The 26,308-nt window shown below is 46.7% G+C and overlaps 1 protein-coding gene and 1 long non-coding RNA gene across 2 annotated transcripts in view; one reads left to right on the forward strand and one right to left on the reverse strand.

Moving 5' to 3' along the window:
* The window catches only part of LOC307206732 (phospholipid phosphatase 3-like), a 44,779-nt gene extending 29,472 nt beyond the window's left edge, over positions 1-15,307 (forward strand). The window contains exons 4-6 of the mRNA XM_079960125.1: positions 3,836-3,893; positions 11,540-11,716; positions 14,375-15,307. Of these exons, the coding sequence (XP_079816251.1) occupies positions 3,836-3,893; positions 11,540-11,716; positions 14,375-14,476 (337 nt within the window). The 3' untranslated portion in view covers positions 14,477-15,307. The remainder of the gene's footprint in view (positions 1-3,835; positions 3,894-11,539; positions 11,717-14,374) is intronic.
* The window catches only part of LOC307206784, a 610,614-nt gene that overhangs the window by 436,632 nt on the left and 147,674 nt on the right, over positions 1-26,308 (reverse strand). The window lies entirely within an intron of this gene.

Consider the following 26,308-nt stretch of genomic DNA (forward strand, 5'->3'; position numbering starts at 1 on the left):
TTTAGGGGAGCGCAAATGGTTCACCCACACTGGGTGCCACAGGGCCCCCTGCAACAGTGACTTAGAACAGAAGGCAAAAGGTGGGGGTGCCAGATTTTGGCGCCACAAAAAATTGAAAGCTGAAAGCCTGCTATTTCTTTGAATTGGGCGCAGAAACTAATTTGCAGCCAGGGCAGTTGGTCCAGGATTGGTGTAATATGCTCAAATTGTCTTATCCGGACTGCTGAATTCTGCACCAGCTGAAATTTCTGAACCAACTTGATGGGGAGCCCCATGTATAACACATAACAGTAATCTAAGTAAGAGGTTACCAGATTCTGAAAGGCAAAGGAGATGGGAGGAGCAAGGTTGGGACTTTCAAGGAGATGTCTAGAAGCTAGCATAAGTCTATAGCATACATTCCAGGGACTGGGATATGTTCATCATGACCTCTCTGCTACAGCTGAGACAGCTAGTTCTATTTATTTATTTCAAATATTTCTGTGCCTTCTTCCAGGGCAGGGCCCTCCAAAGGTGGCTCATACAGAAAAAAACAAAAGATAAAAAATATATTCTGTTAATAAACTTAAAACAGCAGTCTGAAATATTATATAGCACAGTAGCTATGTAATGAAGCCAGTTTAAAATGGAGCGAAATCAGCAGTGGCTTCAACAATTATTATTGTTTTTTTTTATGGCCCAGCATCTTAGTTAAAAGCAGATTAAAATAAGTAGATTTTCAAGGCCCACTGAAAAGCCAGTGATGATTGAGTCAAGTGTGTATCCCATGAGAAAGAGTTCCACAGAAATGGGGCAACCACTGAAAAGGCCCTGTCTCTACTGCCTCCCAATCTAATTGAGTCATATGGTGGGCCCGTGAGAAGGGCCTCCAGAGCTGATCAAGGCAGCTTCATATAGGTGTCCTTTCAAACTACCTGGATTTTAAATGTCAATTCCAACCTAGGGGAAGTTACTGAGGAACTCAATGGAATTTAGCACAAGTTATCCTTTGCAGGTCTCAGTTAAGGGGGGGGGGGGTTTGAGGTCATGAGATTTGGCACACAGGGACACTTGGTGCCAGAATATCTGGCTACCATCTCAAGATCTGGGAAAGATTCTGTTGCATTAGACAGGATAATCTGGAGAATGAGAAATAGGAAACCTGGCAGCTACATGCAGTGCCAGGTGCGGGAGACAAATGTGAGAGAAGGGCTGTCACTTTCATGCCCTATTTGTTATCTACTCGGAGATATCTAAGTCAGTGTTTGGAAACTGAGTTTGGAAGCTGAACAAGTTGGGCCTTGACTTTGACCCACCTGTGCTCTCCTGGGACCAGAGCCAGCCTGGCAGTGCATGTAATCCAAGCAGTCACGGGGGCAGCAAGATTTTGGGGTGCATCAGAAGTGCTGTGAAGTAGCAGGTGAACTCTGGCAGGTATGCCCCATGCAGTCATTTTGAACCAAAGGGGTAGGGAAATCTCGGATCACACAATTCGCTCCCTGTCATTTCTACTGGCACTGATCCCCGCTACTCTCATCCTGTAGGCAGGTATATAGCCAACATTTATAGCCTATTCCTCCAAGGATTTGTCTAATCCCCTTTCAAAGTTGTCCAGGTTGGCAGCCATCACTGCCATTTGTGGTAGCAAAATCATGTACAGTCATACCTCGGGTTGCAAACGTGATCCGTGTGGGAGGCATGTTTGCAACCCGCAGCGTTCGCAGCCTGAAGCGCCGCGTCTGCACACGCGTGATGTGATTCAGCGCTTCTGCACATGCGTGTGATGGCATTTTGTGTTTCTGCACATGCGCGAGTGCCGAAACCCAGAAGTAACCCATTCCCGTACTTCCAGGATCGGCGTGGTCCGCAACCCAAAAACGCACAACCCGCAGCATTCGTAACCAAAGGTATGACTGTACCTTGATTTTGGAACAGCTTAGTTCCTGAACATTTTTGCTCCCAAACGCCGCAAACCCAGAAGTGACTGTTCCAGTTTACGAACTATTTTTTGGATGCCGAACATCTGACGGGGCTTACAGGGCTTCTGGTTGGCTGCAGGAAGCTCCGCTTTGGTTTCCAAATGTTTTGAAAGTCGAATGGACTTCCGGAACAGATTCCATTCGACTTCCAGGGTACAGCTGTACTTTTAACACTGTGGAAAGAAACATTTCCATTGATTCCTGAATCTCTCACTGTTCAACTTCACTGGATGACGTGGATTCTAGTATTCAGCGTGTTGTCAATAAAATATAACTAGACAGTGGCTCCTTCCTAATGTAGGCTTACTTCTAGGGACAGGTGGGCTCAGGCCATCCTGTAGTGTATTTTACATTTCTTCTGTGGAAAGGGGTTTGAGCCATCACTGAACAACACTGGCCTGCTTTGGATAGAGCTGAAGCAACTGACCCCCCCCGAAATGGCAAGGCCCAGTGTGTACGTTTATTCTCTTAGTTCTGGAGGGACTCAAGTGAGATGGATGCATCTTGGCTGAAGAGGCAACAGGTACAAGTGGGATATGGAGAGCTTATCCAGTCCAGAGTAGACTTGATGGGAGCAGGCCTGTGTGTTGAAGCCTGGGCTGCCTTGAATGCTTAGAAGGTGAGATGAGGGTTTTGATTTTAAAAGCTAAAGAGACACATGCAGTTGGGAGTGTAAAACCCTCCCTCGCCTCCTTCCCAGCCCCCTTTTCTCCCTGCCAAGGCTCCAATAGGGATTTTATGTGGTTTGTTATCAGCTGGTTGAGGTCATTCACCCTCAAAGGAACAGAGAGATGTTGGGAAGAGAAGCTGGGTCAAAGTTCGGCATCCCTTAAAAGAACAATGTGCACATTGTAACATAGAATCTTGTCGCTAGTCATCATTGATCTAAAACCCAAAGACCTAGGTGTCTAGCTTTCACACCTTAACCAAAGACTATTTAATTTTATTTTATTTTGTTACAAGTACAGTGGTACTTTGGTTCTCAAATGTAATCCGTTCTGGAAGTCTGTTCCTAAACCAAAGCATTCCAAAACCAAGGTGCGCTTTCCCATAGAAAATAATGCAAAATGGATTAATCTGTTCCAGACTTTTAAAAACAACCCCTAAAACAGCAATTTAACATGAATTTTACTATCTAACGAGACCATAAAATGAAAGCATTAAACAATGTACTGCAGTCACACAATCAATCAATCAATCAGGAGCTGAACTGGGTTCCACACAGTCACACACACAAAAAGAGCCACAAAAACAAAAACGCAAAATAAATAGTAAAAACAGACAGACCTCAACATAACACTCTAAATGGAAGTGTGGCTCTCAAAACGGAGCACGTTTGGCATCTGAAAAAGGTTTGCAAACTGGAACACTTACTTCTGGGTTTGCAGTGTTTGGGTTCCAAGTTATTTAACTACCAAGGCGTTTGAGAACCAAGGTACCTTGCAAGAAGGAGAGCACCTGGCCCAAACTCATGCAGTGAGCATCATGGCTGAGTACAGATTTGGAAGGGGGGAGGGGCTCTCCTTCCCTTGTCCAACACTTTAACCACTTCATTGAACCTGGGTCACCACACAGTTAATATCCGGGATATCTTGGTCTTGTTGAAATGAATGGGTTAGATTGCGTTTAACTCCGTGGGACTTACCCAAGCTGTTGCCCAACATTTTCTCAGTTGAACCCTGCTGCTAGGAAGTAGGAATCGAACAGAGGGAAGCTGCTTTGCATAGGTGGTGTGAAAAGTGTCTGAAGGAACAGTGTTGTAAATAGGTTACAGAGACTGCATTGTCATGATCTGTGAGCAGAAATCCTCTGCCGTAATAATCTAGCAGACTGCATGCTCTGTTCTTATCTAACAAAGCAATCATTTTCTCTTCCAGGAAGTCATTCTACTCCGGCCATGCCTCCTTTGCCATGTATACCATGATGTACCTGGTGGTAAGTCCCTATGCGCAGTTTTACGTGGGGAAGGTCTTCGGGTGGTGGTGTTGTGGGCCACCTTGTGAGCCACAGGGTAAAAGGGGGCCTGATTCACCTTGCAAGCAGCTGCGTCGCTGTCTACAGGAAACACAGCTGTTCAGAGCAGCAGCTTTGTGCCATAGGTCTGAGCTGCTTCCTGCATAATTCCAGGAAATATTTACACAGTGGTGAAAATAGGTTATGCATATGAGGAGCTGCTTCATGTGGATAGTTTGTCGTGTGGAGCAGCCTCCGCCAAGTTTTGTTTGGCTGCTCGCAGGTGAGTGAATGAGACCTGACAGCTCTACCTAGCAATCCATTCTGGGCACAGTGGTACCTTGGTTTGCAAACTTAATCTGTTCCGGGAGTCTGTTCAACTCCCAAAACTGTTCAGAAACCAGGGCGCAGCTTCCAATTAGCTGCAAGAGCTTCCTGTACTTGGACGTTTGGCTTCTGAAAAATGTTCGCACACCAGAACACTTACGTACTTCTGGGTTTGTTTGTTCGACAACTAAGCTGTTCAAGAACCAAGGTACCACTGTACCAGAAAATTCCACAGACTGGTGGGGAAATAATTTGGAAATAGACTCTTGGAGAAGTCTTCGTTCTCCAAAGCATCTTTTTGAAGGCCCTTTTCTGCATTCCCTTAACTGTGAATTTACATGTTATTTGTATTTGTTTATTAAAATTGTTTATATAACGCCTTTAAGTAAGAAGTTACCAATGTGGTCACATCAATATAAAAAGAAATAAATTTAACTTTGCTCCTGGACTTACATTGCCTAGATATCTTGCAGGGGCTTTCCACTCCTTCCCAGAGGAGGAGCAGAAGGAGGGTGCTTTTCAAGTATACCCAATTATCCTTGGTTTATGGGGCACCTCCCAACCCCAAACTTAAATTGGTTTAAGAGTTATTCCCTCCACCCAGACAACATCAGGAATTATAGTTTGGAGGGGGATCTCGAACACAAAACTTTGCATCCTCACCAAGCTACAACTCCTAAGGTGCTGCAGGGAGACCATTCCAGCAAAAACTGATATAAAACTCTGATTAAGTTTGCAGGGTAAATATAGTTGGGATGAGAAAAATCCATGGAAGGAAGAGTCTGGCACCAAGCCAGGAAAGGCTTCCAAGAATCTCTGGAGCTTTTCCACTGAGGAAGGAAAAGGTGGCTGGCTGGGGCGGTTAATTTCCCTTGCTGACCAAACAATCTAAAATTGAATGTTAAAGAAGTAGAAGCATTAAGACAGAAATGGGGAAACTGTGGACCTCCAGACGGATTTGGGTTCAAAAATCACCAAAGCTTCAAAAATCACCAAAGTCTTCAAAAACCTCAAAAAAGGCTACCACACCGCATGCTATGAGTTGCTCCTCGAAGTCAAGTCGCAACTGCACCCCCTGAATGCACCCTGGGTATTAACGGTTTTAAGAAAAAGGAAACAAACTTGCAAGACATTTTTGTCTTGCGAAGCAAGCCCATAGGGAAATTCGTCTTGCGAAGCAACTCAAAAAACGAAAAACTCTTTCGTCTTGCGAGTTTTTCGTCTTACGAGGCATTCGTCTTGCGAAGTACCACTGTACATACATACATACATACATACATACATACCCATCTGACTGGGTTTCAGTGGTACTTTGTTTTGCGACCAGGATCCATTCAGGAGCCCCAACCGCTAGCCAAAAAGGACACAGGGCAAAGTGCTACGTCTGCGCACCTGCGCGGAGCGGTTTGCACTTCTGCGCATGCGCGAGTGGCAGACCCAGAAGTAACCTGTTCTGGTGCTTCCAGGTTTGCTGCAAACGTTCGCTAGAATGGACGCTAGACGAAGTGGACGTTCGCAGAGGTATTACTGTAATAATTAAAAAGCGATAAAACATCAAACATTTAAAACTTCCCTAAACAGGGCTGCCTTCAGATGTCTTCTAAAAGTCTGGTAGTTGTTTTTCTCTTTGACATATGGTGGGAGGGCGCTTTGACAGGGTGGGTGCCACTACCGAAAAGGCCCTCTGCCTTGTTCCCTGTAATTGGCTTCTCACAGAGAGGGAACCGCCAGAAGGCCCTCGGCACTGGACCTCAGTGTCCGGGCAGAACAATGGGGGTGGAGGCACTCCTTCAGGTATACTGGGCCGAGGCCGTTTAGAGCTTTAAAAGTCAGCACCAACACTTTGAATTGTGCTCAGTAACATACTGGGAGCCATGGAAAGGGTATGTGCAGTCTTTGGTTGTTCTTTGCATATAAATAAACTAATTGATACCGGAGTCGTTTCTAGTGCTTGAATAAGTAAATCCATGTGCATGTTAACACCAAAGCACTGTGCTATGTTATACCATGCCATTTCATGTGCCTGGTTCAATTTGAGCTGTTGAAAACCTAATTGCCTTAAAATGATGTTAGTCTGGCATATCCTTAATTAAAAAACCAAGCACCCTCTTTGCTTTTGAATTGGTACAGGGCTGTCTACCAGAGAGTAAATTAGTACAGCAATGGGAGAGAGCCTCCAGGGATGTCCATGGTTTCGTTTGCACCGGGCAGGGGGAGGGCTCATGCAGTGGTGTTTGAGAGTAGACCTTGTATAAATTATCCTACACATAAACAATTGGATCCCTCTTTTCTTCTGTGAAATGTTGGAGGATATGCACATTTATACTAGGCTCTGGGAAGAAAGTGGAATGTGCATGATTTAGATGGAAGTGGATGGGAACCAGGAATTTTGGCTCCAGGTGAAGTTATTGGAGTCAGCAGACATACCTTTCTCTACGGCCATTTCCTGTTATGAAATGCGGAATACGCGGATTATTATCTCCTCCTTGAGGGCTTGGGCTTAAAGGCTTAGCAGATGTGGATTTGCAGGCTCCTGTGAGCTTGTCAGTTGCAGAGCAAAGGAGGGCACAATGCAGCCTCAGTGACTTGTGAGAAACTGCCAATAGGGCTTCAGAAAGACCATGCAAGACCAAAATGGGACTCCGGAGTCTTTGGGGCTTTGGTTTGTGCCTCCTATTCCCAGTTTGGCTATTTTTATTTTGTTTGTTTATTATTATTTTTGTTGTTGTGGCTTCTGAGAATCTGTCATGCTTTACTCTCCTATATTTAGAAGAGGGATTTGCCTGGCAACCTAACAGGGACTCTTCCCCTGTGAGAGATCAGTCTGGAAACAGGGAGTGGCTGAGAGGAGGAAGCGAGATGGAGATGGAGACACAGGACCTGTCTGGCTGTCTGGTTTCCCTGAAACAGATGTGGGCAGCCTGCGGCTCCTGGGCCACGCGTGGTCTTTGGCCTAATTTAATCTAGCCCGTGGCCTGTTTTCATGTAGGTGTTGTTAGAGGGGAAGAGGAGCGGGGAAGAAATGGTCCTGCACAACTTTGATTCTGACCATGCTCCTCACCAGCATGCAGCTAGGACAAGATTACCTCCAAGGGAATGCAGTCCTCAACAGAAAAAACAAAATTGCTGCCCTATGACAGGGTGCAAAAACTTACCATACTTTTCGGTGTATAAAAGGTAAAGGGACCCCTGACCATTAGGTCCAGTCGTGGCCGACTCTGGGGTTGCGGCTCTCATCTCATTTTATTGGTTGAGGCAGCCGGCGTACAACTTCCAGGTCATGTGGGCAGCATGACTAAGCCGCTTCTGGCGAACGCCGTTTACCTTCCTGCCAGAGCGGTACCTATTTATCTACTTGCACTTTGACGTGCTTTCGAACTGCTAGGTTGGCAGGAGCAGGGACCAAGCAACGGGAGCTCACCCCGTCGCAGGGATTTGAACCGCCAACCTTCTGATCGGCAAGTCCTAGGCTCTGTGGTTTAACCCACAGTGCCACCCCCTTAAAAATCATGCTAAAAAGTAGGAGTCGTCTTATACATGGGTAGTGCATAGGGTGGATGTTAGATTGCTTGCTGCCACGTCTGTCAGTGGTTATTGTGCGTGTTATTGGTTGCTTCGTCAATGGGTGGTGTTGATTGGGCCGATGCGGCGGTAATTGGGCGGCAATTGGTAGCTTCTGCCAGTGAGGGGACAGACAGGAGGCAGATTTAGCAATGCGTGTAGGTGAGCGATTTTTGGCATTCCCCCCTAAAAAAAGCTCAACAATAGCCCAAAAATAGGGGGCGTCTTATAGACGGAAAAGGGACGCAGGTGGCGCTGTGGGTTAAAGCCTCAGCGCCTAGGACTTGCCGATCGAAAGGTCGGCAGTTCGAATCCCTGCGGCGGGGTGCACTCCCACTGCTCAGTCCCAGCACCTGCCAACCTAGCAGTTCGAAAGCACCTCCGGGTGCAAGTAGATAAATAGGGACCGCTTACCAGCGGGAAGGTAAACGGCGTTTCCGTGTGCGGCTCTGGCTCGCCAGAGCAGCGATGTCACGCTGGGCACGTGACCCGGAAGTGTCTCCGGACAGCGCTGGCCCCTGGCCTCTTAAGTGAGATGGGCGCACAACCCCAGAGTCTGTCAAGACTGGCCCGTATGGGCAGGGGTACCTTTACCTTTACCTTTATAGACGGAAAAGTACAGTATTCTATTTCTATACTGCCCTTCATCTGACAATCACAGGGTGGTTTACAATATAAAAACCCCAAAATATATATAATAACAAAAGAGAAACAAATCTTGTTGGACTATAACTCACAACAGCCCCAGCCTTAATAGCTAGTTATCAGAGATTAAGGGAACTGTAGTTCAGCAAAATCTGAAGCAGCGGCGTAGCGTGGGTTGTCAGCACCCGGGGCAAGGCAAGTAATTTGCGCCCCCTAACCCGGGGCAAGGCAAGTAACTTGCGCCCCCTAACCCGGGGCAAGGCAAGTAATTTGCACCCCTAACCCCTAACCTGCCACTGCTGCCAGCTTCTTTTTGCTGCTGCCTGGGCTGGGGTATTTTCCGTAAGGTAGCCACGGCAGCGGCGGCGGGCCCGTGTCAGGTGATCTGAGGCGAGTTGCCGCTGGCGCTGGCGCCCAAACGACGCCGCTTGCCCGGAGGAGGAGGAGGGCAGAGAGGCAAGGAAAATGCAACATGGCCCAGCAGCTGCAGCAGCAGCAGCAGCGGCGGGGCTGTGAGGAGGGGCTGCCTGTCGCGCCCTCCGTGGCCCTGACACGCGGAGAGCGCTGAGAGTCGCTGCCTGCCGGATGCCTTCAGCCCGGACGCGCGCACAGCTCGTCGGTTCCGCGAGACATGGGGCTCTGCTACAGCCTGCGCCCGAGGCTCTTCGGCGACTCCGGAGGCGGCGAGCGCCCCCCCCCAGATGTTGCGCCTGGTGCGGCCGGCCCCCCCTGCACCCCCCACACTACTCCACTGATCTGAAGAGCTATAGGTATCCCTCCCCTGTCCGATGAAATATCTCCAGCCACCCATGTTTGTGAAACAGATCCTGGGGGGAAAGCAGAGGGTCTCCAGGAGAGCTTTCTCTGAGCAGCTTAACTAGGCAGCTCATAGCAAAGGCAAGACTTGGAGTGGGGCCTCCTGGTTCACTGCTCAGTGTCTCTTAACTATTCTAGTACAGTGGAACCTCGGTTTTTGAATGTAATCCGTTCCGGAAGACCATTTGTCTTCCGAAACGTTAGAAAACCGAGGTTCAGTGGGCGGTCGGCAAAATCCATTTAAAAAATGGAAAAACACGCAGTGGAAGCCATTTGACTTCCGAGGCGCGTTTGAAAACGGAAGCAATTACAGTGGTACTTCAGGTTACAGACGCTTCAGTTTACAGACACTTTAGTTTACAGACTCTGCTAACCCAGAAATAGTACTTCGGGTTAAGAACTTTGCTTCAGGATGAGGCTCCATTAGCTAAAGTGGTACCTCAGGTTAAGAACAGTTTCAGGTTAAGGAACGAATTAAGTTCTTAACCCAAGGTAGCACTGTACTTCCAGGTTTTCAGTGTTAATGTTCTGAATTGTTCAGCTTCTGAGACGCTTGAAAATCAAGGTTCCATTGTATACCGGAATATATGCACATCTATACATGTGTGCACACAAAGTTGAGTAGGAGATCAGTTTTGCAAGGTGAGAGTCAAAGGAACACACCAAGAAAACAGATTCACCGTACATCTGAAACAACGAAGCAGGCAGTTATCTCTCTTGCCCTTCCTTCTGACAGCTCAGGACAGCATATGCGTGGGCTGTCTCTGTTTATCTGTGCTGCAGCCCTGGGAGCTAGGTTTGGCAGAGTGGTACTGACCAGCCCAAGGTCATCCAGTGAGATTCATGGCTGAGTGGGGAACTGAACTGGGGCCTCCCCAGTCCAAATCTACACTCTCCCTACGTTGCAGCGCTCCCTCCGTGCCTTTTGCTCTCTTTACCTAGGGAAGCTTAAGCCACCATAAGCTCGTTATCCTTCAAGGGGCCACCAAATTCTTTGCTGGCTTTGCTGCAGCAGACTTAGTGGGGCTGCTGCTCTGTAATTTACCCATACATTGTAGGTTGAATATCTCCACCTTCCCTTTCTAAACCCCCTAATGTCCCATTCCCCTTCTGTATTTGGGAGTCTGATCCTTCCCTTTGCATGCTTCTGTTGTTTTCCTTTAAAAAAAATGCTTTTCAGGTTTATACATTTCACTTAATTCACAATCATTTTAACATTTCAGAACTTGACTTCCTTCCCCCTTTCTGCGGTTCCTTAAATTTCTTTTTAATATCTTCTGCATATCCTAATTAACTTAATTTGCTCAGTTATTAATCTACTTTAAATATATACTCTTATAAAACTGTAGGTTGTTACAATAATTCTGCCAATGTTCTTTTCTGTTTATAATTTATCTGTAAATATTCAATAAACCACTTCCATTCTTTTATAAAAAGTTTGTTATCTTGATTTCTTATTCTTCCGGTAAGTTCCACCATTTCTGCATATTCCATAAGTTTTTGTATCCATTCTTCCTTTGCTGGGACTTCTGCTTCTTTCCATTTTGGGGCGAATAACATTCTTGCCACTGTAGGAGCATACATGAATAAGTTTCTATACAGTTTAGGTAGTTCTGTCCCTATAATTCCCAAAAGAAAAGCTGCTGGGTTTTTTTTACAAATGTTACTTTGAACATCCTTTTCAATCCATTATATATCATTTCCCAGTAAGCTTTAACCTTTTTACAAGACCACCACATATGATAAAAAGAACCTTCTTTCTCTTTACATTTCCAGCACTTATTTGATTTAGATTTATACATTTTCCCCAATTTACTTGGCCTGTTGTTTCCAATAGACTGTGGTCCTTGTAGATCCCTGGCTGATGTCTCAAGGTTGCCATGGGTGGGCAAACTAAGGCCCGGGGGCCAGATCCGGCCCAATTGCCTTCTAAATCCAGCCCACGGACGGTCCGGGAATCAGCGTGTTCTTACATGAGTAGAATGTGTCCTTTTATTTAAAATGAATCTCTGGGTTATTTGTGGAGCCTGCCTGGGGTTTTTACGTGAGTAGAATGTGTACTTTTATTTAAAATGCATCTCTGGATTATTTGTGGGGCATAGGAATTCGTTTGTGTGTGTTTTTTCCAAAATATATTCTGGCCTCCCCGCAAGTTCTGAGGGACAGTGGACCGGCCCCCTGCTGAAAAAGTTTGCTGACCCCTGATCTAAACAGATTGGCAAAACTTCCCTCAGAAGTTCTCTGTGCTAACAGCCTTTTTCTGCCTCTTCTTCCCCCAGTTTTACTTGCAGGCCCGCTTCACTTGGCGGGGAGCTCGACTGCTGCGTCCATTGGTCCAGTTTGTGCTGCTGATGCTTGCATTATACACAGGACTGACCCGCATCTCTGACTACCGGCACCATCCGTCGGATGTGGTTGTGGGGCTGCTGCAGGGGGCACTTGTGGCTTGCTGGGTGGTGAGTTCTGATTCTGCCCTTAGTTGACCCTTTCTCTTGTCTTTTGGGGGCAGGAGAGTGTCACTCCCTGTTGCGGTGAGAGAGAGAGAGAGAGAGAGAGAGAGAGAGAGAGAGAGAGAGAGAGAGAGAGATCTGGATGCAGAATCCCAACCTTTTGACTGCTCTCCAAATCTTACTTAGCAGCTCCTCCTCTTCCAAGCTCATCAGAGGGGAGAAAACAGTTTCAAGCAAGTGAGCTGAGGTTCTTTGGGAGTGAAGTTCTGCAACCGAAGTTCAGTTCTGTGTGACTGTAGGAAGGCAAAGCATTCCTAACCAAGCCTGCTTCTAATTCTCGCTGTGGGGATCGGTGTTTCTCGCAAACTGTATTTGTTTATGCATTAAGAACACTTACGTTGCATTTCTATTAGGAAACGTTAAGAAAAAGCCGCCTGTTTACAGGAGTGGAAAGGGCAACCACATACCTCCAGGAACCCCACAATAAAAGCCTGAAGGCAACAAGGCCTCTCCACAATTCGTCCACCAGAAGCTCATATTCAGGGATAGACTGCCTCTGAACATGGAGGGTTGATTCAGCTATGATGGCAGATAGCCAACAACAGACATGACCAAGAAGGATTTGTTTATTCCCTTCTTAAAGCTGGACAAGCCAGGAGCCATGTCCACATCTTGTGGCAGCAAATTGAGTCAGATATGGCTTGTGCCGAAATGTTTATGCAAAACCCAGGAATGAAGCTTCCTTGCTGCTAACCTGCTAGCTTCTTTGAGAGACCCTGAATGAGTTCTAGTATTGAGAAGAGAGAAGCTCTAATCCATCATTTCATAAATTTCAATATGCTGTCACCTTCTGTCTTCTGCTTTTTTCTAAACTATAGTGCCCCAAATACATTAGCCTTTTTTCTTGTAGGGAAAATGCCCTTAATCTCTGATTATTCTGGCTTTCCTTTGCTTTCCCCCTTTTTCTGTAAAGTTGCAAAAAGCTCTGTGGTTGCACTGCTTGGCAGGTTGTGTTGCATGTTATACTAAGTGATGCAGAAAAATCCACTTGGATGAAGGGAGCAGGGGTTTGGTGTGAGCCGCCAGGAAATAACTAAGGATGGGCACACCCTTGCTAGCATTGTGTGCAGGCGGCCGGGAGGAAATCCTTCAATTTCCTACCCTGGCTATTGGGATCCCAGCTCCACCCATAAGCCTCCAGTCAAGGAAGTATGTTGAACCCTGGAGTTGAGATTCCTAGGAGCTGGGAATAGAATCAAGGAATCTTAGCTTAGTTATCTTATCCCTCGCTGTGAAGGAGGAATGGGTTCTTAATGTTGATAGTGAGCAGCAAAGAATTATGCACATAGTACATGTACAAGGCTCTTTAGTGTGATGGGATTGATGACATAAACCTTTGAAATGTTTTTTGTGCCTAAACTGATGTCAAGGGAGGGTAGGGGCAATGTTTAATTTTGAAAAGGAAAAGTAGAGAGCCGTGGAAGGACGCCCAGTTCCTTAATGCCATGTGTGTCATGGACAGGCCTGTAAAACAGTTCATTATTATTACAGCTTCATTGAAGACTCCTAGCCAGGTCTTCCATGAGCTCGGCAGTGAGGATATCCTTTGAAAAACAACCAGGTTCTGTAGTGAAGTGGTCTGTGACCAGTGCCAGCTTTATGTATAAGCTAAATAAGCTATAGCTTAGGGCCCCACTCTCTTGGGGACCCCCAAAATATTTAAAGGGGGGGGGGAAACCTGGATGTTCATTTCCAAAATATAAGATAAGAAACAAATAAAATAAAACTACATACAGCAACAGTGTTTTGTGTTGTGTTGGCTCCTACGATGTAAGTAATGGGCCCTGTCTGCAACTTACAATAGGCAGCCCTGTTCAGGGAAGTTTTTAACGTGTGATATTTTACTGTATTTTTGCTTTCTATGGAAGCCGCCCAGAGTGGCTGGGGAGGCCCAGCCAGATCGGCGGGGTATAAATAAATTATTATTATTATTATTATTATTATTATTATTATTATTACAATATCACTCATTTTAATAATAATAATAATAATAATAATAATAATAATAATAATAATAATAATAATTTGTACCCTGCCCATCTGTCTGGGTTTCTCCAGCCACTCTGGGCGGCTTCCAACAAAGATTAAAAATGCATTAAAATGTCACACATTAAAAACTTCCCTGAACAGGGCTGCCTTCAGATGTCTTCTAAATTTAGGGTGCCTGCATTCTGCATGCACAGGTTGCATGGCAACCTGTGCAAATGGCTTTAGATACCTAGTTGGTCCATAAATGACCATATAGCACATATTCAACACAAAAAACAGAGACAATTTGTTGTTGACAAAGGACATCTGGACATATAAAGCGCCCCATTACCTTCAGTAGCTGAGGGCCTCATAAAACCTAAATCCAGCCCTGGCCACAACTTCCAACAGCCCCAGCCAGCATGGCCTTTGGTCAAGCGGGATGGAAGTCAAAATTATCTCCAGCTCACCAGGTTGGGGGAGGCTGCCTTCATGAGATTCTGTGTTCAGTCAGGACTGGCAAAGTTGTGTGCTGTGCCTGCTCCTTCTGCAGCTACCTGAGCTGCTGCCTCTTGAGAGGGTATTGGGTGGGCCTGGCTATGTCTGACGCCCTCTTTCTCTTCTCTCCGTTTTCAGGCCTTCCATGTATCCAGCATGTTTCACTGCAAGCACCAGCCTCGTCCCCTGCCCCCAGTCGCCTTGGACACTCCCAGCTCAGACTGCCACACTGATTGCTAGGGCATGTTCGCTGGGGGTCAGAGACGCACTCTTGTCTGGCTGACTACAGGAGCCTTGAACTGTTGCGCCAGTTGCTTGGCACTCACTGCCCACATCGGCGCCAGTCGGGGCAGCCACTGCCTTGCCACCTGCTAGGGGCCACTAGGGAGCTTTTGCTCACTGTCATGCCAACATCCACTGCTGCACCAGCTGCTGGAAGCACCAAGAAGAGGGGAAAGGGAGCAATGTTCTCCTGGCTGTTAGGGCACCTCTGTGCCAGAAATCCCTCTGTCTTCGCAATGATGGACAGGGCACTCTTATTTTCCCTTTGGGTTTGTACACATGAGACCACTCCTTTATGAGCTTTCCCTCTATCAAAGAATCCAGTGGTCACATCATCGCTGCCACTTTGGGTTTCCTTTTAGATGATATTCTCAAGAGAAGGAAATCCCCCATCATCTTATTTTTTTCGACGCAGGAAGTTCTGCCCTTCCTCTTCACTAATACTGGGATGATCTCACCCTTGAAACATTATGCACTCGGGCTGCGTTGCTAGGAGAAAGGCTGGTGGCTCCTTGTGAATCCAGTCTCTGCTGCGCTAGTGATGTCTCTCAGCTGCTTGAAAGGCCAAGCGATGTGTTTTGCAGAAGTATATTCATGAAGGAATGAACCACAGGCTTGGGAGGTGGAGTTGGGAGGAAAGTGCCTGGAAAATCGTGGAGGACCTGCAAGTTCATACCAGGGCACCCTGGTGCTGCCAGATACCTCCCACCCTCCACCCCACCCAATGCTTCCGCTCCCCATAATGTGAAATGTGTTGTGTTTTTTTGTAATAAATGGTACTGACAATCACCTAGATTAATAACTGACTTACGGGAGGGTAGACTGCATATGGACCTCAGAACATCCCTCATAGCTGAGCACGAGGTTCCAAAAGCACTGGCGGCGCCATTTGGATCCTGTGATTCCACTGGCACAGGACTTGGTACCTGATACAGAATGAGTTCCTGAGATACTTACCTTTCACTCAAAACAAAAAGTAGTCATCTAGTCCTCATGGTTGTGAAGAGTCAAACCCTTTCCCTCCAGAAGTTCTTTCCTATCCAGTCACACCTTTCTTTGACATCACGCCAATAATGCAGTTGTTTTGAGGATAAATGCTATAGGCAGGATTACAGTATAAAACCGGATTGGGTCCTAAAGAGCGATGAGGAAATAAGTGTGTTTCTCAACCAGCGAGGCATCCCCTCCTGAGGGGCTATGACGGGAGGGGGGTGAGTGTTTCCAAAAATATATATGTTACAATGTGAGTAAAAAACTAAAAGTCGTGAAATTTCAAATGAAAGAGTTACAGGAGTCAGGTTTGAAGGGTTCTGTGGGGTTTATATGTTAGCTGAAAGCGGGAGACATGGTTTAAAAAGGGCTGAGAAATAAGGAGGAAACAGGGCAGTATCTGTGCATGATCTTCCTTGCTGCTAAGGCAAGAAATGCAACCTTACACATAGAATCGTATAATGGGAGATCACTGTGATGCTAAACAAAAAAAGTTTGCAGCTACCTCTTATAGGCTGTGATGTTGAACCCAGTTTTAGAGGCTTGGTTCCACTGAAATCAGCAGCCTGAAACTTGTATAACCAGACACAGGATTGTAGCAATCTTTTAAGTGCTGGATACAGTTCAAGCTCAACTGGTTTGCTTCTGTTCACATGCATTGTTGGAAAAAGTGGAATGGGTCACTGGGTTGCTGTTGCCTCTGATGTGTTCTGGGGGATCCCCAGGACTCTTCAGCAATTTGTCTGGGGTTCCCGAGTGAGAAGGAAAATGGCAGATCAGTTTCCCTCGAAGACCGTTTGTCCACCATTACCAATGTTTGCCTGCTTGTACTGAAGCGCCATTTGTGTGTGTCCACTGCTTCAGATTTTTGGACTTTGCTTCAGGCAAACCTCTCTCAAAGGCTGACTTGCCGCTGGTCTAGTTCAGTGGTTCCTAATTAGCTAAATACTGTGGCCCGCCTGTTTTTCAAAAGCCAAGCCATGGACCCCCTACTTTTGATCATTTTGATATCACTCTGGGAGTTTTCCTTATGTGAATGGTGCCACAGATCCCCTGGGGTCCGCAGCCCACCAATTGGGAACCACCGATTCAGTGAATTGAACAGAATAGAAGGCAAAAGGCCGAGGGAGCCAAATTTTGAGCCCGCCTAGGATACTGTTGAAGGGACGCAGGTGGCGCTGTGGGTTAAAGCCTCAGCGCCTAGGGCTTGCCGATCGAAAGGTCGGCGGTTCGAATCCCTGTGGCGGGGTGCGCTCCCGCTGCTCGGTCCCAGCGCCTGCCAACCTAGCAGTTCGAAAGCACCTCCGGGTGCAAGTAGATAAATAGGGACCGCTTACCAGCGGGAAGGTAAACGGCGTTTCCGTGTGCGGCTCTGGCTCTGGCCAGAGCAGCGATGTCATGCTGGCCACGTGACCCGGAAGTGTCTCCGGACAGCGCTGGCCCCTGGCCTCTTAAGTGAGATGGGCGCACAACCCCAGAGTCTGTCAAGACTGGCCGTACGGGCAGGGGTACCTTTACCTTTACCTTTAGGATACTGTTGAAATCTGAAAGATCAAAATCCACCCCTGAAGGAGCTCAATCCATCCCCCATTAAATTTTCCAAAACAATCCTGCAGTGTAGGCTAGGCCAAGAGGCAGCAACTGGCCCAAGCACCATTGTCAAAGTCACATGGTGCAAGGTGTTTGGGGGCAGGAAGTCCTCAAATCATGACTTTTGGAAACCTGACCTAGTAGAGCCTTGTTTCTGGAACCCTGACCCCTCTTTTTTTTTTTTTTAATAATATTTATTCAGAATTTTAAAGATTACAAAAGCAAAAAAGAAAAAAGAAAATAAAAAATACAGAAAAAATACAATCATTTATAAAAGAAAAAGAACCGATTAAACCTTTACATAACTTTCTTCCTTTACTTATTTCCTTGACCTCCTCACACCTCCTGTTTTTGTATTCTAGTTCAAATTGTTATTTCAGCAAATCCTTCCAACCTTGTTTTTATCTTAATAATTTGATTTAATATATTGTAATTTTACGTTCTCTCTTTCATCAATTCATTTTTACTTAATTCTTTATATCATTTCTACCAAAACCACATAATTTTCTTTTTCCAACATCTTTCTAACAATCCTTAATTTTACAATATTTTTGAAGATATACTTTAAATTTTTTCCAATCTTCTTCCACCAACTCTTCTCCTTGGTCCCGGATTCTGCCAGTCATCTCAGCCAATTCCATATATTCCATCACCTTGGTCTGCCATTCTTCCCGGGTGGGTAAATCTTGTGTCTTCCAATACTTTGCGATGAGTATTCTTGCTGCTGGAACCCTGACCCCTCAATGACTATAGAAGAGAGAAGCAGGAGACACTGTTGTGGACCTGGGATGTGAGTCCTTTGTCTTGCCTTGGTCTTCTGTAAACCTCGTGCAGAGCAGAGGAAAGATCTCTTGGGAGCCAAGTGAAGCAGCTGTTCTGGATGGCTGTGGTGGGGAGTGCTCCAAAGGGTTGAGGCCTATCAGAGCCAAATGCAGCTCATGGGTTGGTGGGAGTAGATGGGCCTCTTTTCTGCTGCTCATTTGGGACTGACAAATTCATCGTAAGTCATGGGTAGGGAATGTTCCTGGTCCAAGGGCCACATTCCATCTGAGGAGGCTCCTGAGGGTAAAATGCCAGTGGAGGGCAGGAGCCAGAGACAAAACTGGGTAGAGTAAGGGATGCAAGTAGGCTCATTTAATAATAATACATTTTATTTATTCCCCAGGGCGGCTAATACCAGGTATAAAAACAATTGATTAAAATACAACTTAAAAACAATATTAAAATGCAGCCTCATTTCAATAGAAACGCAAATCAAAAACTTTTTGGGTATGAAAACGTCAAATCTTCACCAAGGCCAACTATCCAGTCTGGTCCTACGTGGGCCAGAAAAAAGCCAGGGGAGTCCCCAAATAGGAGTTCCATCACAGAAGGAAAAAGGAAAGAGCGGGAGGGAATCAAGTTGATTCCAAGCCAAAGGCCAGGTGGAACAACTCTGTCTTACAGGCCCTGCGGAAAGAAATCAGATCCCGCAGGGCCCTGGTCTCATGAGACAGAGCGTTCCACCAGGCAGGAGCCAGTGTTGAGAAGGCCCTGACTCTGGTTGAGGCTAATCTAACTTCCTTAGGGCCCGGGACCACTAGGGTGTTGCTATTTATGGACCTTAAGTTCCTCTGCAGGGCATACTGGAAGAGGCGGTCCTGTAGGTATGAGACACACAGACACACCTTTCTGTTCTCCATCCAGGCATCCTCGGAGTTCAAAATATTACACCTGTGTTCAGTTGGCTGGACTAGGAGGGGTATTGAGACCTGCCATGTGGGTGTTCCCGATCTTGGGTAGCATTAAGGACTGTCTTTTGCTGAGTTTGAACTTTCAAGGGCAGCCAGCCTCAGAGGAGTAGCTGAAAGAAACAGTTAGATAAGGATGAGTACAAGCTCAGAACCAAACAGAGGGCAGCCCATGTAGCTTTCTGGGGGAGAGAAGAGTGATATACAAAACTGCCATAATGGCAGGAGGGCCGGCTTTGAGACAGCAGCTTGCTCAGAGGCTTAGTAAAGTTGGCCGGTCTGAAAGAGTGGCAGTGCTGCCATTTCTCAGCAGTCCTGTGCCAGCTGCAAATAATGTTCAGCCCTAAAGGTGAGGAGGGAAATAAAATAAACCAGAGACACTGGGCAACCTTAACTACCAGGATTGTTCCACAAACAGAGGGAAAATGAGCTTGTTTTCTTTTTCTCAGAGCAGGAGCACTCTGGCTCCATGTGACCAGAACCCAACTTTGGCATTCCTGCCGCTGAGCTTCACGTTCATTCTCAACTCATCCATCATCCAAAGGAGGAGGTGGGGAGCCTGTTTGGGAAGTAGCATTCAGAGAGATGCCAGGCTGCAATCTGAAGTGCTGCCACCCTGGAGCAGGTCTATCACCTAGCGAAGGGGTGGGGAAGCTTTGGCCCACCATCCAAATGTCGCTGAACTACAACCCCCATCAGCCCCAGTATGCATGGCCAATGGCCAGGGATTATGGCAGCTGTAGTTCAGCATCTGGGCAGCCAAAACTGCGAACCCCCCGGACTTAGCACGCTTGGCCGTGAGGTCAGGCATTTTGCTAGCTACTTAAACATGTAAAGCGGCTGTGGTAAACAACTGTATATGCGTCCACCAGAAGGAAGGAGTGTGTGTTCTGGCCCTCTGCAACTTGGTTGTTTATTAGCAAGGGTTCTCCTCCCAGGAGTTCTCCTCCCAGTGAGCCAGCGTGGTGTAGTGGTTCAGAGCGGTGGACTCGTAATCTGGGGAACCGGGTTTGATTCCCTGCTCCTCCACATGCAGCTGCTGGGTGACCTTGGGCCAGTCACACTTCTTTGAAGTCTCTCAGCCCCACTCACCTCACAGAGTGTTTGTTGTGGGGGAGAGAAGGGAAAGGAGATTGTTAGCCACTTTGAGACTCCTTTGGGTAGTGATAAAGCGGTATATCAAATCCAAACTCTTCTTCTTCTTCTCCCCCCTTCTGTACCTCAGGCACTTTCCTGGCCAGCTACGGCTCCAGATTGCCAGATCAGCGCACAGCAGCCCCAGAGGAGGCTGCATTTCCAAGCAGGGCACAGCCACCTGTGCTTTCATCAGGAGACAATCTGATATCAACTTTCAGCAACACAGAGTGAGGTTTCCCAGCCCTTCTCTCCCACTCAATTGGCTGCACCATCCCCCAGTCTGTTCTTCACAACAGCCTCTCCCAGGAGAGCTGCTGAATCCATTCAAGGCCATTCTCAATGGCTCCTTTATGCAGTGTCCGGGGTGTGCTGGAGGCATGTGACTTCCAGGGCCAAGACTGGGGGTGGGAATATTCCCAAGCTGGCACCACCGAGTCCTTCCTGGCATCCTGCACAGCCTCTGTTCGAGGCAGGGACAAACATTTTCTTGCTGGTCATTTGCACAGGTCTCTTCATGTGCAAGAGGGACGCGGGTGGCGCTGTGGGTTAAACCACAGAGCCTAGGACTTGCCGATCAGAAGGTCAGCGATTTGAATCCCTGTGAAGGGGTGAGCTCCCGTTGCTTGGTCCCTGCTCCTGCCCACCTAGCAGTTTGAAAGCACGTCAAAGTGCAAGTAGATAAATAGGTACCGCTCCGGCAGGAAGGTAAACGGCGTTTCTGTGCGCTGCTCTGGTTCACCAGAAGCGGCTTAGTCATGCTGGCTACATGACCCAGAAGCTGTACGCCAGCTTCCTCAGCCAATAAAGCGAGATGAGCGCCACAACCCCAGAGTCAACTGGACCTAATGGTCAGGGGTCCCTTTACTCTTTTACTTCATGTGCAAAGCGCAAGGGGGGTGGCATGCTGAAGGGCAGCAGAATCTGGAGGCAGAGCAATGGAGGCTCTTTGAGAAGGGGCTTGCTGCTTGCAGTGTGAGGGCACGTCTCACTTTCACCTCTAGTCAACAGCTTCTGAGGGTGGGGTTTTTGTATGGTTTAAGCAACCTGCAAAACTTGCTTGACCAGTGGCAGGCGGGGGGGGGGGGAGAGACATGTGTGTGCATCTATGTGTATAATATGGGGTGTAATGCTTATTTCAGACATTTTGAAACTCTGATTTAAATCAGTTGCCTTTCTTCAGCCAGAATAGGAAGCAGGCAACACCCACTAGTAAGCTCTCCTGCACCAGCCCATCATGTGCAGGCCTCATCCCTTTTGATAAGGCTTGTGCCCTCTGTAAAAGGGGGGGAGGGAATGGAATGTGGATTTTCCACCTCGGGCACCAAAATATCTTGGGTTGGCCTTGGCAATGTGACTTTTAATGGTTATCTGAGTCTCACAGCATTCCTGCCAGGTCAATGTAATTCCCTTTTTTACAGCGGGAGAATTGAAGCTGAAATAGACACTACAGAGCTGGAGCTGGAGCTCTGGGAGGCTGTCCAGTGAAGTGGGTTGACGGTAAATTCTGGACACGCAGCAGGAAGTATACAATTGCGTAAAGCACTTAACGGCCCCAAAGCAAAGTCCAACACCCACTCGCATAGTTGGCCGGTGTCCAGCAGCACACAGAGCAGAAGCAGCTTGCCAGGGGATTCTACAAAGTCACAAACAGGACTTGCGTATAGAATTACAAGTCTGGAATTCACCTGAAAATCCTGCAGTCCCTAAGACTCGCTGTCGTAAATCACTGGATCCCTCACTCTGCTTAAAACCAAAAGACATGCAACCCAGGTTAATGGTTTATTGAATATTTACAGATAAATTGCAAACAGGTGAAAAACATTGGTAGGATTATTGTAGTAACCTGCAGTTTCATAAGAGTTTATATTTAATGTAGATAATCAAATGAGCAAATTAAATGAATTTGGATATGCAGAAGATGTTAAGAAATAAAGTCAAGGAACCACAGAAAGAGGGGAAAGGAAGTCAGACTTTGAAATGTTAAAATGATTGTAAAAATAATGGAATGTGTAAATTTGAAAAGTATAAATAAAAACTTTTTTAAAAACATACATGCGACCCAGGCATCCTGGCTGCAAGCTCCCCTTGAGGAACTTTCAGACAGGAGCTTATTTTCCACTTGTGGTGAGGGAGTCACTGCGCTAGACCAAAGATGCTTCTAGATGGTGGTTTAATTTGCAAATGGGTCATTGAAGCAACAAGTCATTGGTAACCATTTTAAAAAATAATTACTGTGGTTTTAATTACTGTGGTTACAATTGCAACCATAATCTGTTCTGGGGGTCCGTTTGGAAACCAAAACAGGTTTACACACCCAAGGCGTGCTTTCGCCAATGGGGCCTCCAAAAATTTTTTGTTCATAATCCAAAATAAATGGGTTGTAATCCAAAAAAAGGTTGCAAACCGGGACACGCACTTCCAGGTTTGATGTTTGTAATCCAAAGTGTATGCAAACCAAGACGTATGCAAGCCAAGGTACCACTTTATTGCATTTTTCTCCAGAGAGGGGATTAAATCTGGATTAAATGGGGGGAGAGAATATGGAGTGGCATTTCGATGTGAATGACGTTGTGTAGATGCTGTGAAAAAAATTGCATGTGCAAGGAGCACTAATCTCACAAGAAATATTTGTGTGCTATTGCTGGGGAGGAGACACAACAGGAAGTGCACAAGCATTCAATGCTCCCAAAGCAGATGCCTACAAGTCTGGTGTGATGGAGAGGCGAACCAGCTTTTATTTCATACTTCAGTTAGCCTCTTTTCTCACATTATCGTAAAGCAGTGATTCCCAAACTATGTGCTATGAGAGTTGCTGAATATGCCATATTCAGAATACGGTCTCAAGTTACAGGGTTTGATTTCCTAAGAATCTCCGCTTCTCAAAGAAGCAAAGTTCAGAGCCTGATTGTGGTGAAGACATACTTCAAAGCATATGGGAGAAGCCTGTTGAAATCCCAGAAGCTGGAGCAGGTGCTGAATAAGATCTCCAGTGTCACTGGTTGGAGCAGGGCTTCCGGGTACTGTTTTACCCATCCCCTTAAGTGGCAGAAGCAGAAAAAAGTACAGTGTGCAAGCCATAAAACAGCACAAGGAATTATGCAAAATCATGCAAATATGCTGAATTTGCATAAATTATACTGACTGCAGTATTCAGCTCTTTTTGTCACAGAATTTGGGTTACCTCGGTGCAGAATTTTAGGATTGTTTATTTGTTTTGAAAATGATTACAGACACCCCTCCGTGCCAAGTGCACTAAAAAGGTAAAAGGTAAAGGACCCCTGGACAGTTAAGTCCGTCAAAGGCGACTAGGGTTGTGGCGCTCATCTCGCTTTCAGGCTGAGGGAGCCGGCGTTTGTCCACAGACAGCTTTCTGGGTCTTATGGCCAGCAGGACTAAACCGCTTCTGGCACAATGGGACACCATGACGGCACAGAAAGCCGTTTACCTTCCCGCTGCTGCAGTACCTATTTATCTACTCGCACTGCCATGCTTTCGAACTGCTAGGTTGGCAGGAGCTGGGACAGAGAAACGGGAGCTCACCCCGTTGTGCGGATTTGAACCGCCAACCTCCTGATCGGCAAGCCCAAGAGGCTCAGTGGTTTAGACCACAGCGCCACACGCATCCAATGCACTAGCACCAACTTGCATACGCTCTGTTTTTATCAGGGGTAAATGCACTTTCTTTACAAGACATGACATGAACAAGTAGGATGCATGGGTTTACTTTAGTGGTATCCACCACTGAGGAATATTGTTGTAAACAAAATCTGCCCTTATTCCCGTATGGCGGACACAAGAGCCCTTATAGAGTCCTTTGTAGGTTCTCCATCGGTAGGAGAAAATAACAGAGGCCAACCTGAGAATATTGAGAAGCAAAGCAGCTAGTAAGCCTGATCTTTATTGAACTGTTGCAACAGGGGGCTCCCCTCACACGCAGGAGAAGGAGGAGGACCCAGAACAAAGGTGTGCCTGCCCTTATATAAAGGTAAAGGGACCATTGCCCACCCTGGAGTCCAAGACCACCCCCAGAAACCTCATACATACATCACAGAAGGGGTGTAGCCCAAGACCACCCCCCGGATACATCATACCTACATCACAGAAAAGGTGGTCTACAACAGAAATTTGAATGTTGTTGTTTTTCCTGTCTGCCAGGTTATCTGATAATGCCTTATCTGATTGCCTTTCCTGGTAGTCTGGCCATTCCTTTGAGACGGTAATCACTTAATACCTGAAATAATAGGAAGGTCCCCCCCACCCCCTCCCTCCTTGCAGAGAAACATTTGGTCAGTTTGAGGAGTCAAAATGGTGTCTTCCCGTGCTGCTCCAGACATGTGGTTTATATATTTATGTACGTGTTTGCTTGGTACATTTATGAATATTTATTATACATTGTTGTTTAGTCGTTTAGTCGTGTCCGACTCTTCGTGACCCCATGGACCAGAGAACGCCAGGCACTCCTGTCCTCCACTGCCCCCCGCAGCTTGGTCGGACTCATGCTGGTAACCTCGAAAACACTATCCAACCATCTCGTCCTCTGTCGCCCCCTTCTCCTTGTGCCCTCCATCTTTCCCAACATCAGGGTCTTCTCCAGGGAGTCTTCTCTTCTCATGAGGTGGCCAAAGTACTGGAGCCTCAGCTTCAGGATCTGTCCTTCCAGTGAGCACTCAGGGCTGATTTCCTTCAGAATGGAGAGGTTTGATCTTCTTGCAGTCCATGGGACTCTCAAGAGTCTCCTCCAGCACCATAATTCAAAAGCATTTTATTATACATATGAGACCTTAAATTTTTTTTATTACAAATATGAACTTAAAAGCTGGTGGAAATGTGTGGTTTCCTTTCACCTTGAAACAAGTCCATGCAACATCCAAGACAACTTCTTTTCTGCATAAACATCCACCTTGACATGGTATCTGAACGTAACGCTTCCAGGGAAAGGTATTGCTCAGGTCCACTAGAGCCTGCCTTACAGAACTGTACTGTGGGAACATTACTCACATATTCATATCTTAGCCCTACTCATCTAAGCTTTCAAGAGATGTCACCAGAGGGGTGGGTGGGATTTTGGCAGCCTGGTGCATTCCTCTTTTCCGCCTTGATTTGTGCTGGATCTCCCCCCCCCACACACACACACACACCTTCTCAGAATGAGTTTCAGGTGATACTGCAGGAACAATTGATCCTTTGAGTTCTTCCTGACACCACCCTCACATTTGCCTCCAGCTCCGGGGCAGAGAGGGGAGTGTCTTCCCAGTCAGTCAGCAGAGCTTGGCTGAGGTTGCCAATGTATGAGGGGAAAGGATCTGGGGGAGAGGGGGTAGATCTTTCTAACTGGGCTTGGACAGAGTCTGCATCCCTTTTTTCTCCTCGTTTCTTTTTCCACACAGGGCAAGCAAGTGGAACTCATGGCCAACAGATGTTGTGCGAGCACCAACAGTCGCAGCAAGTTGGGGCAGGAGGGATTTGACTAAACTGTGGCTCCCTGATGCCAGAATTCACAGGAAGTTCAAATATGAATCCCAGGTGACAATGTTCAGAGGCTGAAGTTGTTTAGAACCTCATAACAGAATTGTGAAACCACAAGAGGTAGAAAGTAGCTTAGTTAAAAAGGTAAAGGTAAAGGGACCCCTGATCATTAGGTCCAGTCGTAGCCGACTCTGGGGTTGCAGCACTCATCTCGCTTTATTGGCCAAGGGAGCCGGCGTACAGCTTCCAGTTCATGTGGCCAGCATGACTAAGCCGCTTCTGGTGAACCAGAGCAGTGCACGGAAATGCCGTTTACCTTCCCGCCAAAGCGGTACCTACCGTATTTTTCGCTCTATTACACGCACCAGACCATAACACGCACATAGTTTTTAGAAGAGGAAAACAAGAAAAAAAATATTCTAAACAAAATAGTGGATATATGATTTTTGTGGTTCATGCTGTGGCCACAGACATGTGATCTGACAGTGAGTTTGGAGTAGCCCAATGCAAAAATCCTGAGGATCCATGTGGATCCATGCTTTGTAACCATGGAGGAGGGAAGGAAGAGGAACCATGGATCCTCTGCTCACGACTGCAGCAGATCCCCCCCGCCACTCGCAGGCATTCGCTCCATAACACGCACAGACATTTCCCCTTACTTTCTAGGAGGAAAAAAGTGAGTGTTATGGTGCAAAAAATACGGTATTTATCTACTTGCACTTTTGATGTGCTTTCAAACTGCTAGGTTGGCAGGAGCAGGGACCGAGCAACGGGAGCTCACCCCATCGTGAACCATGAACCGTTGTGAACCGTGAACCGCTGACCTTCTGATCGGCAAGTCCTAGGCTCTGTGGTTTAACCCACAGCACCACAAATT

Source organism: Podarcis cretensis (genome assembly GCF_951804945.1).
Source record: "Podarcis cretensis genome assembly, chromosome: 17".
In the NCBI taxonomy this organism is placed as follows: Eukaryota; Metazoa; Chordata; class Lepidosauria; order Squamata; family Lacertidae; genus Podarcis; species Podarcis cretensis.